Below are 15,102 nucleotides of genomic sequence, written 5' to 3' on the forward strand. Positions count from 1 at the left end.
ATGAATATACTACAGCATAGTACAATAATTAGCATTGTTCATGGTATTAGAATAAGTGCGCCAGATTTCATTGTTTTAAAGATTATCACTAAAAAGAATGATTACTGCTTTTGGGAAGTATTTCATCAAAAATTATTAAAATACACCAAAAAAGTAATTAATGTCTACAGAAATAGACCTAAATTATCTAAAAAATTCAGGAACACTGTAAAATATCCTCAATACATGATAGCACACAATTATCTATCATGCTCTCCCCCAAATAAGGCAACAATAACAAAATTTAAAGATGACCCTGAAAAGTTTTCTCTTTTTAAGACAAAAATCAAATATGAACTGTCTAAATGCAGAAAACAGCAACTGAACTGATACTATTTAAAAACTCTAATTGAGGGCTGGGGATTTAGCTCAGCGGCAAAAGCGCCTGCCTGGCAAGCGCAAGGTCGTGAGTTCGGTTCCCGGTACCGGAGAAAAACCAAAAAAAAAAAAAAAAAAAAAAAACTCTAATTGAGGCCACTAACTCTAAGAGGCACACAGTCTACAAAGCTTGTTCTTTATATTCTTCCTGGAAACACCAAACAGGTTACACAGACTTACCAGTCAGCACTGCTTTGGCAGATGAGTCTGCTAAATCCAGTGCTGTCCTTCCATCTGTATTTCGGATGGCTGGCTCTGCTCCATGCTGTAAGAGCACTGCAAAATAGCAATATACGTTTTACAATGGTTCTCAGGACAACATGATTGTAGTAAATCATTTTCTTAAAAGTTCGGGTCTAGAAGTTATTTAAAGACCCTCACAGCCTAATAATAAAGTAAATGTTATTTTAAACTTAGGAATATATAAAATGTTCTACGATTTAATGCACTAAAGGCACATTTAGTAAGGTTCTTCTCAATTCAATGTGAGATTTTCCTGTTATTTAAATAGCTAGTGAGACAATGGACTGAGGACAGATACAAAATATATTTTTAAAAGGCTCAGGTTTCCTTGAAAGCTTTTCTCATGTAAAGGAACAATGCCCACACTAAGAAGACTATTCTATTACGATAGAAATGAAATGTATAAAATGCCAGAAAGCCCAGGAATAGAGATAACTTAATCTGTAGGATTAAAAAGTCTATAAAGCCATCAGTCATCATCCCATTCATCAAGAAGACTGAGTAACTGACAGCAGGTAGTTGTGCAGATTTGTCCATTAGTGACACCATAAGGAACTGCACTTCAATAGCAAAATAAACTGGCCTGAGTGGAGTAGGTATTCTATGAAACCAGTGAAATATTCCTTACAAGGACATCCTTTCCTTGAAAAGAAATCTTAACTAGGGATATGCAGACAGGAGTTAACAGCTGAGTAGTTAGTATGTGAGGTTAATTATACTGAATTTTGAGTTAAAATCCAAATGCTCTCTCTAGGGTTAACAAATCCCAAATAAAACTGCTTGAATGGCTTGGGAGCCACCTAGCAGATTAGTAAAGTTCTCTTCTGTGTATGTCACACAGGTGGGGCTCAGGGGTCCATCTAGACCCTCATCCCTTCCTCTCTGGTGCTGTTCCCCTGCTCATTTTCTGAGCTATCATGAACTAAGAAGCTTTACTTCAGCACACCCTTTCCCATGGTGTCAGTGGATCATGGAATGAGATCTCTAAATTGTGGGCCACATAAACCATTTCTTCCTTCCCTCATTTCCTTTTGTGGTATAGGGGACTGAACCCAGGGACTGAATCCAGGGCCTTTACTCTTAGCTACATCTCCAGCCCTTTTTATCTTTTATTTCAAGACAGTGTCTTGCCAATCTGCGGAACTGCCCAGGCTGGTCTCCAATTTATGATCCACTTGCTTCAGCCTCTCAGAGTGTTGGGATTACAGGCGTATGTACCACATTTGGCTAACGATTTCCTCCTCAAAATCAAAAATAATACAAAACAAAAAATCCTCAAAGCGCTATACTGTAACCCAAGGCACATGAAAGGGGAAGCCTTTACTATGCTTCATATCAATTATATAAAAATAAAAAAATATAGAATATTTTATTCATAAATAAGAAGCTGAGGAAAAATAGCCAAATATACAAAGAAAGGAAGCTCAGCTTCTATTCTATCTATAACATGTAGTTCCATAGGAATAAAACGTGAGCCATAAATAGTCACATTTATAATTTAAAATTTTATAGTAGCTACATTAAAAATAAAAGGAACAGTGCTGGGCATGGTGGTACATGCCTGTAATCCCAGCACTCGGGAGGTTGAGGCAGGAGGACTGCTGTGAGTTTAAGGCCAGCATGGGCTACAAAGTGAGTTCAAGGTCAGCCTGAACTGCACAGTGAAACCCTGTCACACACACACAAAATAAATATAATAAAAATAAAAGAAAGTTTAATTTTAACATTTTATTGAATCCAATATATCAAAAAATCAATATTTAAATTCACATTTAATCAATATAAAAATATTAAAATAGTTTACATTCCCCTTTTTGCGTATCTTTGAAATAGGATATGGATTTTCCCCTTATAACACATTTCAATTCAGTCTAGTCACACTGCATATCCTTAGCTACTATAGTGGATGGTGTAGGCCTGTAACATTATTTAGAAAATTCTATATATTATTAAAACTACATATCTGAGACTCTTGATATACCAGGGATGGGCAGAGTAACACACAGGAAAGGAGAATTTGGTAGCAGTAACTAGGGAATCCATTTTGCATTTTTTAAATGACTAAGCTGGTGACTTTGATATAAATATTGAATTGGGACCTGGAGAGAGGGTAGATGATTTAAGTCTGGTACAGAGTCCTTGGATTTTCTTAGTTCTCAAACCTTACTTTCTACCTTCAAGGATTTCAACTCTTTTGTTTTGCATCAGGAGAAAAATGGAGTTAAGATAATATTGAGTTCAAAATCTGAGATTCTGTTTGGCTCAGAAAAGTAAATATGAAGTTAAGAAAAACTTTCTTCTCACATATGATTTGTCAGTGATCACTTTGTTAGAAAATCCTTTCTTGTTAGGCTCAAATGTTTTAAATTACTGTATTTTTCCGCTAAATGCTTTTTATTTCTCTTATCATTTTAAATCTCCTATAATAATCCCAGGTTATCCTTGCTACCTGGGTTATTTTATAGCTTCTTAAGTAGTCTCCCTGATAGCCCATCTTATCCTGCCTCCTACAAGATTACTCTTTCTAAAATATATTACTACTCTCAGGAAGCTATTCCTCTCTACTGACAGTTTCAGTATTACACTGCCTATGTATGACATCAAGCTCCTGAACCTAAAATTCAAAGCTTTTATTTTATAAAGAAATCACTATCTGTTTTTTTTTTTTAAATCTCCTTTTTGTTTAAAAGACCAGAAAAATTCCAGGAAGTTGGGCCTTGATTTTTGTTCTGTTTTGTTTTTTGTCTTTTTGAGACAGGGTTTTATTATGCAGTTCAGGCTGGCCTTGAACTCACTTTGCAGCCCAGGCTGGCCTCAAACTTGCAGTGATCCTCCTGCCTCAGCCTCCCTAGTGCTGGGATTACGGGTGTGTGCCACCAGGCCCCATGAGCCTTGAGATTTGACTTCTGCCAAGTCACCGTGCTAATCATTAACCTCTAACACTCAATGTTCATTTTTACCATGTTCTTATGTGGCTTTTTATGTATCCTACCTCTCAAAAGAATGCAATTTTCTGGAGAACAGGAACTTTTTATTCTGTTCTCCAAAGAAATTTAAACTCAGTACCACATGCAAAAAGACATTCAGTAAACAGTGGTTAGATTAAATTATGAAGTGTTCTTAAATATTTAAAATGAGCCAGGCAGACTTTGCTATTAATAAATGAACTCAATTTAGATTCAGAATAGTTACAATTTCTGGAAAATTTTGAAAAAAGAAAGTCTTACCAATGCAAACATCAATCTTTCCTTTAATTGCAGCTTCATGGAGAGGCGTATAATTCCAATTATCTCGAGCATTTGGATCTGCACCATGTTGCAAAAGGAGGTTGACTACTTCAGCATGACCAAAAGAACATGCATTATGAAGAGGAATAAGCCCCCCATCATCACGTGCTTGGACATTTGCACCATTCTGAAGTAAATATTCAACTACATCTTTTCGCCCAAAACCTAGAATAAAACAAATTGTCCACATTTAAGTTTGTCAAGAAAAATACACTAAAATCTGTAAGTATAATCCATGTTAAAATGTTTCAGCACAGAAAATTCAACAATCCAAGAATTGCTGAAAAGCTGCATGAAATATATCAGTAATTAAGCTTAACAGAGCCAAAGGGTCTTGCTGCTCAGTAGCCTGTAGTACCTCAGTGCTTTAATTGTTGCTACTAACTTCAAAGAAAAAACACGAAACAAGTGATTGAAAGCTCAAAGAAATGTTTTCCACCGTACAACTTTTAATTGTAAAGAGTTCTCTGTATTTACTGTATATACATTTTTAGATGTTCAAACTATATACGTTACATATGTAAATCATCCCTTTATAAAGTAGTAAATTTTGTTATTCTCCCTAGAGTAACTTTCCTACATCTACTTCATAAAAGTAGATGACTACGAGACCGCAACAAAGCAACACTGTGTTATAGTTTATATTATATGTAAGAGATAAGAGAGGTGACTCTAGCCAGGTGTAGTGGTGCACACCTGTAATCCCAGCACTTGGGAGGCTGAGGCAGGAGGCTTGCTGTGAGTTCGAGGACACTCTGGGCTACATACTGAGTTCAAGGCCAGCCTGAACTGCATAGCGAAACCATTTCTGAAAAAAAAAAGGGGGGTAACTCTAAAAGCGTGAAAATGTCTTCCAAGAAGTTCCTGCTTTAGCCACTGGAACAACACAAGCAACTTTTTTCTACCTAACGGGCTTCCTTTAGATACCAACATTCCACAATTCTGCTAAAGTGCCCCCCAAGAAAACAAAGAAGTCTAGTGACTCAATTATTTTGGTTGACGACCAGTATAGATTTAATTTCTTGAGCCGGGTGTGGTGGCGCACACCTGTAATCCTAGCACTCGGGAAGTTGAGGCAGGAGGATCATTGTGAGTTCCAGACCAGCCTGAGTTACAAAGTGAGCTCAAGGCCAGCCTGAACTGCATAGTGAGACCCTGTCTCAAAAAAGATCAAAAATAAAATAAAAATAAAAAACATTTAATTTCTTATCATTACCATATATTAGTATTTAATACCTTTTTACAACCAACTGTGAAATGAAAAGGACTTCATACTTATGTTAAAGCAAACAGAATGATTTATATTTATGTTGAGGAACAGGGAAAGAACTCCTTACTCTTCTGACATTTCTCCACAATATTCTTGGTGGAGCGCCATACATGGGCATGGGATTTGAGGACCACTGTAAGAACTCTAGCTTGTTTTATTCTGAGCAAACAGAGAGTCACTACAAGGATCTAAATGATCTGATACAGTATTCTGTGGCTGCTGCAGGACTAACTATAGCAGACTATGAGCAGAAGTAGGTAAGAGTTCATAGTGGCTTGGACCATAACCTGGTAGTACTTGTCAACATAATGATAAATGACAAGTTCTGATATTGTGTAGGTGGAGCCAGCAGTTTCCCCATGGCCTGGATATAGGGTGAGGGTAAGGGTGAGAAACAGAGCATGAATGTGTAACACTAGTGAAAAATCATGGATCACCCCAAGGGTCTTAGCCTGAGTAATGGAAGAGTGCAGCTGTCATCAACTGAGATGGGGGAAAGTTGCAGATCAAACAGATTTTGGCAAAGGATAAAAGTTCAAGTTTTGGGCATATCCTTTCTAAGAAAGAATAGCATTACATGCAGAAGCCAAAATGGAAAATTTCAAGAGGTCAAATCACTTGTTATTAGCCCGAACTTCAGTCTTTCTTTAACACTACCTAGAGATTGCCCATCATATTTGAAGCATTCAGCATCTACCTGGAGGAAATGCTTTTTAGAAAACACTTTGTAAACTGCAAGAGTAAAAGAATCAGGATACTTAAAAAAAATTAGTAAAGATAACTTTCCCTTTGTACCCACTTCTGAAAGAAGGATTATTGCTTCTTCTGTGGTAAAAAGCACTACAGTAATAAAAAGTGACTCACAGGCTGGATCCCTCCCATAACCAAAAGGACAGTTCAGTTGGCAAAGAAACAGTTGAAGTAGAAAACCTTGTTGTTGTAAGAGACACTATCAACTGAGAAGATACCTGTTGTAAAGGATTGGTGATCTGGGTTAAGGTCACGTAGTAGCCGTTTGTCAAGTATCACTGGAAAGACATTACTCTGGAGATTACTGAAACTGAAGTTTCAGCTGAGGAGCTATGGGTAAAATGGGTCAAGTGATTATATAGCTAAACACATTTCAGGACACAGATATCTTCTATGTCAATGATGATGCATCAATATGGTTCTGTAGCTACGTTAGTGTATCAAAAATTCATCTGGAAATGAAGTTATATACCAAGTATAAAGTAGTGACAGTAAGGCAAACAAGGCCGATATAGAAAGTATATCCGTGGGTCAATAAATGGTGTCATTTAATGGTAGGCATATAGAGCCCACCAAAAAAATGTATACATCAAGCAAAAAATGTATACAACAAGAACAGAAAAATTTGGTCTGGTGGTGGTGGCACACACCTGCAATCCCAGCACTCGGGAGGCTGAGGCAAGAGGATCGTTGTGAGTTCGAGGCCAGCCTGGGCTACATAAGTGTGTTCAAGGCCAGCCTGAACTGCATAGTGAGACCCTGTCTCAAACAAGACAAAAAAAAAAAAAAAAAAGAAAAATTTGTATAAATACTTTAATACTAAATTTTTATGATATCGTGAGATTAATGAGTTACTTTTGGCCTCTACTATTACAAGGAGTGCTCAAAGTGGTGGCCATTAGCTTATTAGTACAGTAAATTGCTTAAGTGTATATATATGTTTTTTGGAGACACTACTTTATCCATCTCAACTTGGGGACAGATATACTGTCTGACCAGACATGTGATGGTAGAAGAAACCTGGAAAAGTGTGTCATGGTCTTTGGATGATGGGAGTTGACGATCTGAGTGGGGGAATACTGAAAAGAGCACTGTAAATTCATGGTCTTCCTCTAGGCCCAGAGGAGCTAAGATAAAAGGTAGGACTAAAAGATCCTGATAATATATTGAGATAAAATGAGTGAAGGATTCTAAAATCTTAGACCTATCTTTATATGATTTTGAGGTTTTTTGCTGATGTAAGATTAATTGTACTTAAAGGTAAAGAATAGGGATATATCTGCTGCATCACTCCTAACTACAATGCTGGCATATAGCTAAAGATGGAAATGGTATTGAAAAGTTTTTAAAGGTCTTCAATAGGATCCTTTTGGGAAAGACAGTGAATGGCAATCATAAAAATTATTGTATTTTTAGTAGCTGACCTGTTGAAACCTTGAATTGGGGGAACCACCTTACTTTTTTGTGCCAGTCAGATGACTGGCCTATTGCAGAGGTCTGAAGCTGGAAAGTGATCACATGTGTGACAGGAGAGGCAAGACCTTCCGAGAACAAAGAGCACCAGAGGCAAGCCACGCGATCAAGCTGCTTCGGTCCAGAGAAACACCAAGCCCAAGACAATCCAGTCAGGTAGTAGTAAAGCTATGTCACATGACACCAACTTTGTCAAATGTATAAATAAATGCTCATGTGGTGGTTGAGCAGTTTCTTTCCTCCTGTCTGGAGAGAGATGGCTCCACCTGAACTCAGCTTTGGTCTCTTATCTTTCTTTTTCCCATTCTCTTGCTGTTTCTCCCTAGGAACATCAAGAGCTGTGTGGGATTCAGTAACCTGTTAGTCAAAACTGTCCAACCTATGCAGAAACCCCCTCTACATCTCTGAAAGATGCCAGCCCAGTCACTTCTTGGATACTTTCAGCTAGTTCTACAGTTGAATAGATTGTTAAAATCTGTCTGACTGCTTGCAACTTTTTCCTACTGGTAGGGCACACTTACAGAATAGCAGACTTATAGGCATATTACAACAAAAGTGAGAAATCAATTCATAGCCTGTGACTATGCTCATGCTCCCTGTCACATAGCTAGCCTTGATTGTCTAGGCCCAGATGTTCCCCCTTAACAATGTGAGAGTCAAACTAACTGTGTCTGGCTTGTGTTTTAAAAATACGCAGTGATTCCAACTTGCTTCAAGGGGTTCATGTTTAGGGGAAGATGGGCCCAGTCAAGGACATTTTCAACTCTACCTACTCTTCTCAGACCCCACTCCCTGCAAATGTTCACATACAAACCTGACAATATATGACATAATTCTTGTACTCCAATATAACCAACCTGCTATCAGCTTTGTATTTCCCACTTGCAAACCATATTTAAACTGAACTCATACCTAACTCTGGGCTGGTGATCTGAACCTCTGGATTCCCCAGCCCCTAGTGTAATAAAAGTTGCCTTCTAGCTCCTCAGTGCAGAGTCTTCCATTTGAGTATTGGTTTTTCTGCTACACTACTTGCTTAAGTTTTGGCTGCAAAGCTACAACAGCCATATTCACTCTGCTCCATGAATCTACCATATATGTGAAGATGGTAACATGGTCTAATTTTTCTTCATCTCTAAAATAACTGTAGTTTTCATCTGTGTTGCTCGTATGACAAATTCTAGATTCTCTAATTTCATTTCCCTCCTCCGGAAAAAAAATTTCCTCTTAGCTGGGTAAAATGCCATGAATGTATAATCCCAGCTACTAGGGAGACTGAGGCAGAAGGATGGAAAGTTTGAGGTCAGCCTGGGCAGTATGGAAGGATCCTGTCTCAAAAAATAAAAATGGTGTAGCTTGGTGGTAGAGTGCTTGCCAAGGCCCTGGGTTTAATCCCTAGTACTGAGAAAAAAAAAACCAAACAACATATTCAACTCACTTACAAAATTGAGTGTAATAATTCCAAGCTCAGTGTAACTGATCCAAAGGATATGGAACAATAACATACTACAAATCAAAGTAGTATCTTAACTAAAGATTAGTAGTATCTTAACTAAGATAGTATTTATCTTAACTAAAACTTTACAATATAAGCTTCTTGTCAATTTGTTTTCTAAAATATATTTATCAACTGTTAGCACTATGTATATACTGAATTTCTTTTTTTAAAATTTTTTATTTTAAAGAGAGTAGTAAAAGAAAAAAAAAAATAGCAGCATACCAACATCACAAACATAAACAAAACAAAACAAGAACATTAACAGTGACACAGGGTTTCAAAACAAAATGACAGGAATTAACAGTGGTTGTTATATCACATATTGTTTTTTTTTTTTTTTGGTTTTTCTCCGGTACCGGGAACCGAACTCACGACCTTGCACTTGCCAGGCAGGCGCTTTTGCCGCTGAGCTAAATCCCCAGCCCCTATATCACATATTGTTATCTTCAACTACATTGCTCAGATTACCAGATGTAAGAATGGAAGATTGTTCAAACTATTAAAGAGAATTAAAAAAAATTATTAGATAAAACATTAGCGATAATACAGAGTTTCACTAGACAAGATGGTAGGAATTCACCAATGGTTGTTCCATTGCATACTGTTGTCTTCACATCAGTTGCTCAGAGTACCAGATATAAGCATCCAAAATTGGTCAGAATATAAAAATTTTAAACATTAACTGTTCCTTTCAATTTCCTCAACCTAATGAATGACTTTAAATTTTTCTCTACTGGATAATACTTCTCTGAAAGAATATGGATTTAAGATTCTCAAGTTCTAAAGTTCCACTCTAGTCATCTCAGTTCTAAGATTCTAAGGAATGCTTTTTATTTTTCTTTTACTATGATGGGCACAAAGATGACTTTCTCCCAAAGTTTCTGTCCCCTCTTATTTTTCAGTAATAAGTTTGGAAAAGCAGTCTTCAAAATTGGTATCTGCTGTTTTCTAGGGGATTACAATGTCTAGAATTTCAGATAGTCTTCCTTTTAGTAAAATTAGAGCAAAGTGGTCTTAACGCCAACTTGCCTCTACAAGTCCCTGTCACAAAAATCATTCATATTCTGTGTGTGTCTAAGGGTGGGGTGTGGGTATACTGGGAGGAGGCAGGCAAAGGGTGGATGGTAAAGTAACTTTTTTTCCTTTTTGTAAAAGTAATTTCTGAGTAATTTTCTTCTAAAAAATTAAATGGCTTAAGTCACAGTTACCTGCAAGTGTGTAATATTTCAATAACAAGAAAAAAACTAATAAAAAAGCTCTTGTTTATGTTAATTATCTTTTTTCTTTAACAGAATTTATCTCCCCTATGACTGGCAACTGATTAATTGAATGTTTTCTTGAATGAAAAAAGTTTTGTTCTTTATTTTGTGTTGTCTGCACACATCTCTCTTTCCTGGTGTTATTGAGAAGCAAAACTAAAAGACAAAAATATGTCTTCTTCCAATAAAACCTCCAAATTTTAATTGGCCGACTTTTATTTTAAAAAAAAGTGTGATTGCTCCTCATCCCCCAAATCATTCTCTGTAATGTACAAACAGCTAACTGCTTGGTCAGGTGGTTACATAGTAGCATCATTTACATTGGATAGCTAAACATATGCTTACATCTACATTAACATGATTCACAATTCAGTACCAACAAAAGAGATCATGAAATGTAATTCTGCACATATTAAAAAGAAAATGCAGCTGGTTATACTTATTTTATTATTTCTTTTTATACATTTTTTTCTTTTTTTGATACTGGGGATTTTGAACACGGGATAGAACCAAAGGCTGCTTTATTCCTTTTTGGTTTTAAATTCTGACAGAGGGTCTTGCTAATTTCCCCAGGTTGTTGTAGAACTTGTGATCCTCGGGCCTTAGCTACCATGCATAGGAGCTGGAATTACAGTTGTAAGTCACTGTGTATAGTTTACACCTTAATTTTTCAAATCGTATAACGTACACCTGATAATATGGGTAAATTGTGATGGGTAGGCTTGCTCCTAAAATATTATTTTCCATCTCAATCTGACCAAACAACATGAAATCTATGCTAAAAAATGCTTTGAAGGCAGTGAAAAAAAAATGTTTTGAAAGGTTGGGAGAGAACAAAAGGTGGGATGGTGGAGGAAGAACAAGGTCAGTGAGAAGCTAATACCATAATAGCACACCTCCAAATATTACTATTTTCAGATATGAACTCATTAATACACCAAATTCTTGAAAGGCAGTAACTAAGATCTTCCTTGGTTATTTTTATCTCACAGATCAAATGAACATAATCTAAGTAATATTACCCTTTGGATTGTGTGGTGCTTGTTTGTGACTGTTTGCCAAATCAGTTAAATGTTGACTACATGGTCAAACAGGGCAATTCAAATTAGCTGGAGAAAGGCAGCACTGTCCACCAAAATCTCAGGCAAAATGATTATCTAGGTGACATCTGACTCCAGTATTCTCACTTTCCTTTCCACTGCCCCCGTTTCTAGTACTCCTGACTACCTTCCCTAAACCTTTTTTTTCCCCTTAAAAGGCTCCCCATGGAAACCGAACAAAGGTGCAATTGATAAAGAAAGCATGCTTCCTGGAAGTGTTTACTTTTTAAAATAGGAACAGGTTAAAGCAAACAAATCTCCATTTGGCAGAAATTGTAAAGGCAATGTCTGTGAACATTTTTCTCATGTTCCTCTGCACATCATTTCTGCCCCAAAAGAACAGGGAATGTAAAAATGCATCCCTTGCTTTTTCAAAAAATTGTTTTAAAAATCATGCTATACACCAAATAAACACCAGGATTATCAGAATGGAAATTTACTCCCATTTTCAATCACACATGGTTCACTTGAGGTTAGATGTAGTCACAACCTTTCCTCAAAATAAAAACCATAAATGCCTTATAAGAAAATTGCTCTCTCCCATCTCTGGCTCTGCTAAATATTCCCACTATTTTTATCATTCTGGTATCATCATTAAGTGAACCTAGTAGTTACAGTAGAAGGAAGTAATTCAAGCAACCTAAACATCTCAGTGAGGCAAAGTGAGTCCCAGCATAAACTCCAGATTCAAGCTGAAGTATCTGCACCATCTTCTTTCTCAAGCTACTTTCCACCTCAACGTGTGTGTGCCTGACTTCCTGCACCTAGCCTAAGTCCTCAGTTCTTCCAAACTTGCCCATTTCTAATTCTAGTTTTTCTAGAAACTTGCCAATGATTGGCTGATAAACGAATTAATTCTAATGTGTCAAAAGTCCATTAAGCAACTCCTCCTAAATTACACCCTCGAATCTCACTAAGGCCTCTAAGACCCAGAGGACTGATAAATTACAGCAGAACTTGCAAGAGCAGTAAATTTTTGAGATAATTAAGTGTTTCGAATCACAAGATCTACACTACCTCCCCCATTATTTCTTCTGTGTGGGGGCCTTTCAGGGAAGCAAGACCGGAAGTAGGTACAGGTATTGCTGATACTGTAAAACAAAACAAAGCCACCCCCCCCAAAAAAAACCCAACTCCAGTAAATGCGGTACGCTGCCCACCACTAATTTTCCCAATTTCTGAGATCGCCAAGACTAGAGTCCCTGGGGAGCACGGACGGTCGGAGGCACTCCGCGATTTCGGGCCTGCGCGCCCCGGCAGTGTAGGTGGGCGGCGCTGATCCCGGTTACCTGCGGCGAAGTGCAGCGGGGTGGATTTCCTGCCCGCCGTGTCGCGGCTGTTCACCTTCTCGGGCGTCACCAGCTTCTTCACTCGCTCCACATCCCCGTTGCGGCACGCCTCGAACAGCTCGCGGGCGGCCGGCTCCACGGCCTCGGCTACCATGCTCGCGCAGGCCGCGCCCCCTCCGGCGCAGCGGCGGCCCGACATGATCCTGGCCGCCGCCGCCGCCAAGAGCAGCGCCAGCAACGGTAGCAGGAGCCCCGGCCCCGCGAGCAGGAGGGCGAGGCCCCCCGAAGGAGACGCGCTCAGGGCCCGGGCCGCTCCGCTCCTTGCTGTCACCGGACCTGGCGCAGTCCCATGGCCACCCGGCCACGCGCTCCTCGCTTGGCTCGGCGCCCCCCGTTTGCCCCGCGTTGGCGGCGGCGACGGCGCCGGCGGAGGCAGCGCGAACCCGCCGTCGGAGCCCTGAAACTAAACGCCAGCGGAAGCTAGCTAGCGAGGCCCCTCCCGCCAGCTTCGTCAACCTTGGGAGCGCGCGTGACGTCGCCTCGCGCGTGCGCAGTTGTGGGACACCAGCGAGGCATTTTTCTGGGGCTCGAGCCGCGCGGAGGGGCTTGTGGGAAAAGTGAGGCTAACTCCTTTGGTGGCGGGAGGTGAAAGGGCTTCGTCCCACCGCCATCTTTGGCTGGATTTGCTGAAGCCAAACGACTCTTACAGTCTGTTTTAAAGGTAGACGTCCAAATACGAATTTCCATACTGTCATTACGCGATAAAAGAGCCCTTGAAACTTTTGCTCCGTTTTTGTATATTCTTTTAGCGATCTTAGTATGCAAAATTCCTGCATCTATAATCCCTTTCTTCTGGAGAATAGCTTTTCCGTTTTAGTGTGTCTCTTCCCTTAAAGCTCCCGCTCTGCCCTGTCCCTGCATAACTGCTTTTCTTGTAAGTCACTTTTTACATGTGATTGCTCTGCACTTATGGAGAAGTTTGGAGGAACCACTCCGAGATACATAAAAGTAATCAAGAAAGCTATGAGAGTTCATTTCAGTTCTAAAGTTACAGTTGAGAAGGATGGCTTTTACCAATTGCTTTTTCCGTTGTAAGTTATTTGCTCAGTACTGACTAGACGACCTAAGTGTGAATGGGTGTTGTACAGGACATATTTCCATGAACGTTTTCTGAGTTTTTACCCCCTGTGACTAACATAAGAAAAACACAAAATTCGTTTTCGCGCTTAGGGCAGTGACATTATTCTGTACGATTATTCCTCGTGCCATCCCACTGCGTCAAGAAACTGAATGAAAAGTATACAAATTTTTCTTTACATAAAAGTATACGTACTGACCTTTGGTATGCTGACAAGGATTTTCCCCCAGTTAACTTGTTTTTTCAGGAAATCCAGGTTTTGTTTTTTGAACAATTTTATAAATGTGAACATTGTTATAATACGCAAATTGAACTAGGCACCTGGAGGTGTGTGATTATTTTATTATTGTTTCTTTAAAAGTCATATTGTAGGTGAGTGATGAGCCTGTAGCATATATACTTTCTTCCTTGCAAGCAACATGCACAAACAAGTTCTAGCATACCTTGAAGAATAGCATTTATTCTCCTAGTCCCATAGAACTTCAAAAGTCCCTTTCAAGTGTAAACACATACTTTATTCTCCCACCCTACCACTAACTCTATTTAATCTTTGCACACTTGCTTATCAATTTTACCTGCAGGAATTGTTTCCAGAAATGCTGCAGGTACTAGACCCTGTCAAACAGATATAAAGTCAGTCTCCACACAACACCTGGCTATATCTAGATCTAAGATGAATGCACAAAAGAATAACCATGACCTGAAGAAGGTGTTATAGGGATAATTTTCTCGGACTCCTCCTCACATTGAAATATAGTATAAAGATTCTCTTTTGGAACTTCCCCACTCCTTTGTTTTGTTTTATTGGTACATTTTAGATATACGTAGTGATAACATTCATCATATGAAATTTGTACCTGTACATGATATATCTTGCTTCTTTTTTCCCCGTTCCTCTCCCCTCCCTTTAATCCCTTCTCTTTTGTGGTGTATCAGCAAACTTTTCACTCTTCCATATTTCTTGACTGTTGGTAAATTATTTTACCATCCGTAGTACTAGCTTTCCATACAATTCCAGCACTGGCTGAGAGAGGAGGATCTAGAGTTTGAGAGCAAGGCACCCTGGACTATATAGTTCCTGTTTCCAAAAACAAAACAAACCTTAAATAAATATGCAAATTGTGAAATCATATGTACTTGATCCATTTAGAATAAATTTAAATTATGGTGATATTAATAAAATGAATAATCATGACTGTACCTCAGAACTATAACACTACCAATATGATTATTTCATGTTTTTCTTTCCTATTTCATCCACTTGCCAAATATACTTCCAATTTTGGGGCTGGGGATTTAGCTCAGCAGCAAAAGCACCTGCCTGGCAAGCGCAAGGTCGTGAGTTTGGTTCCCGGTACCGGAGAAAAACCAAAAAAAA

The 15,102-nt window shown here is 38.8% G+C and overlaps 1 protein-coding gene and 1 long non-coding RNA gene across 3 annotated transcripts in view; one reads left to right on the plus strand and one right to left on the minus strand.

The window, feature by feature from the left end:
• Positions 1-13,105, minus strand: part of Tnks2 (tankyrase, TRF1-interacting ankyrin-related ADP-ribose polymerase 2) — a 73,255-nt gene extending 60,150 nt beyond the window's left edge. For both annotated transcript variants that reach the window (XM_013514874.1, XM_005385828.2), the window contains exons 1-3: positions 12,587-13,105; positions 3,888-4,112; positions 598-693 (exon numbers count right to left, since the gene is read on the minus strand). In XM_013514874.1, coding sequence (XP_013370328.1) covers positions 598-693; positions 3,888-4,112; positions 12,587-12,785 — 520 coding nt within the window. In that variant the 5' untranslated portion in view covers positions 12,786-13,105. The remainder of the gene's footprint in view (positions 1-597; positions 694-3,887; positions 4,113-12,586) is intronic.
• Positions 13,106-13,214: 109 nt separating this feature from the next.
• LOC106148647 overlaps positions 13,215-15,102 on the plus strand; it is a 37,090-nt gene continuing 35,202 nt past the window's right edge. Inside the window, exon 1 of the long non-coding RNA XR_001234290.1 lies at positions 13,215-13,307. This is a non-coding gene — a long non-coding RNA (uncharacterized LOC106148647). The remainder of the gene's footprint in view (positions 13,308-15,102) is intronic.

This window comes from Chinchilla lanigera, unplaced genomic scaffold, assembly GCF_000276665.1.
Source record: "Chinchilla lanigera isolate Chin_1 unplaced genomic scaffold, ChiLan1.0 scaffold00024, whole genome shotgun sequence".
Classification (NCBI taxonomy): domain Eukaryota; kingdom Metazoa; phylum Chordata; class Mammalia; order Rodentia; family Chinchillidae; genus Chinchilla; species Chinchilla lanigera.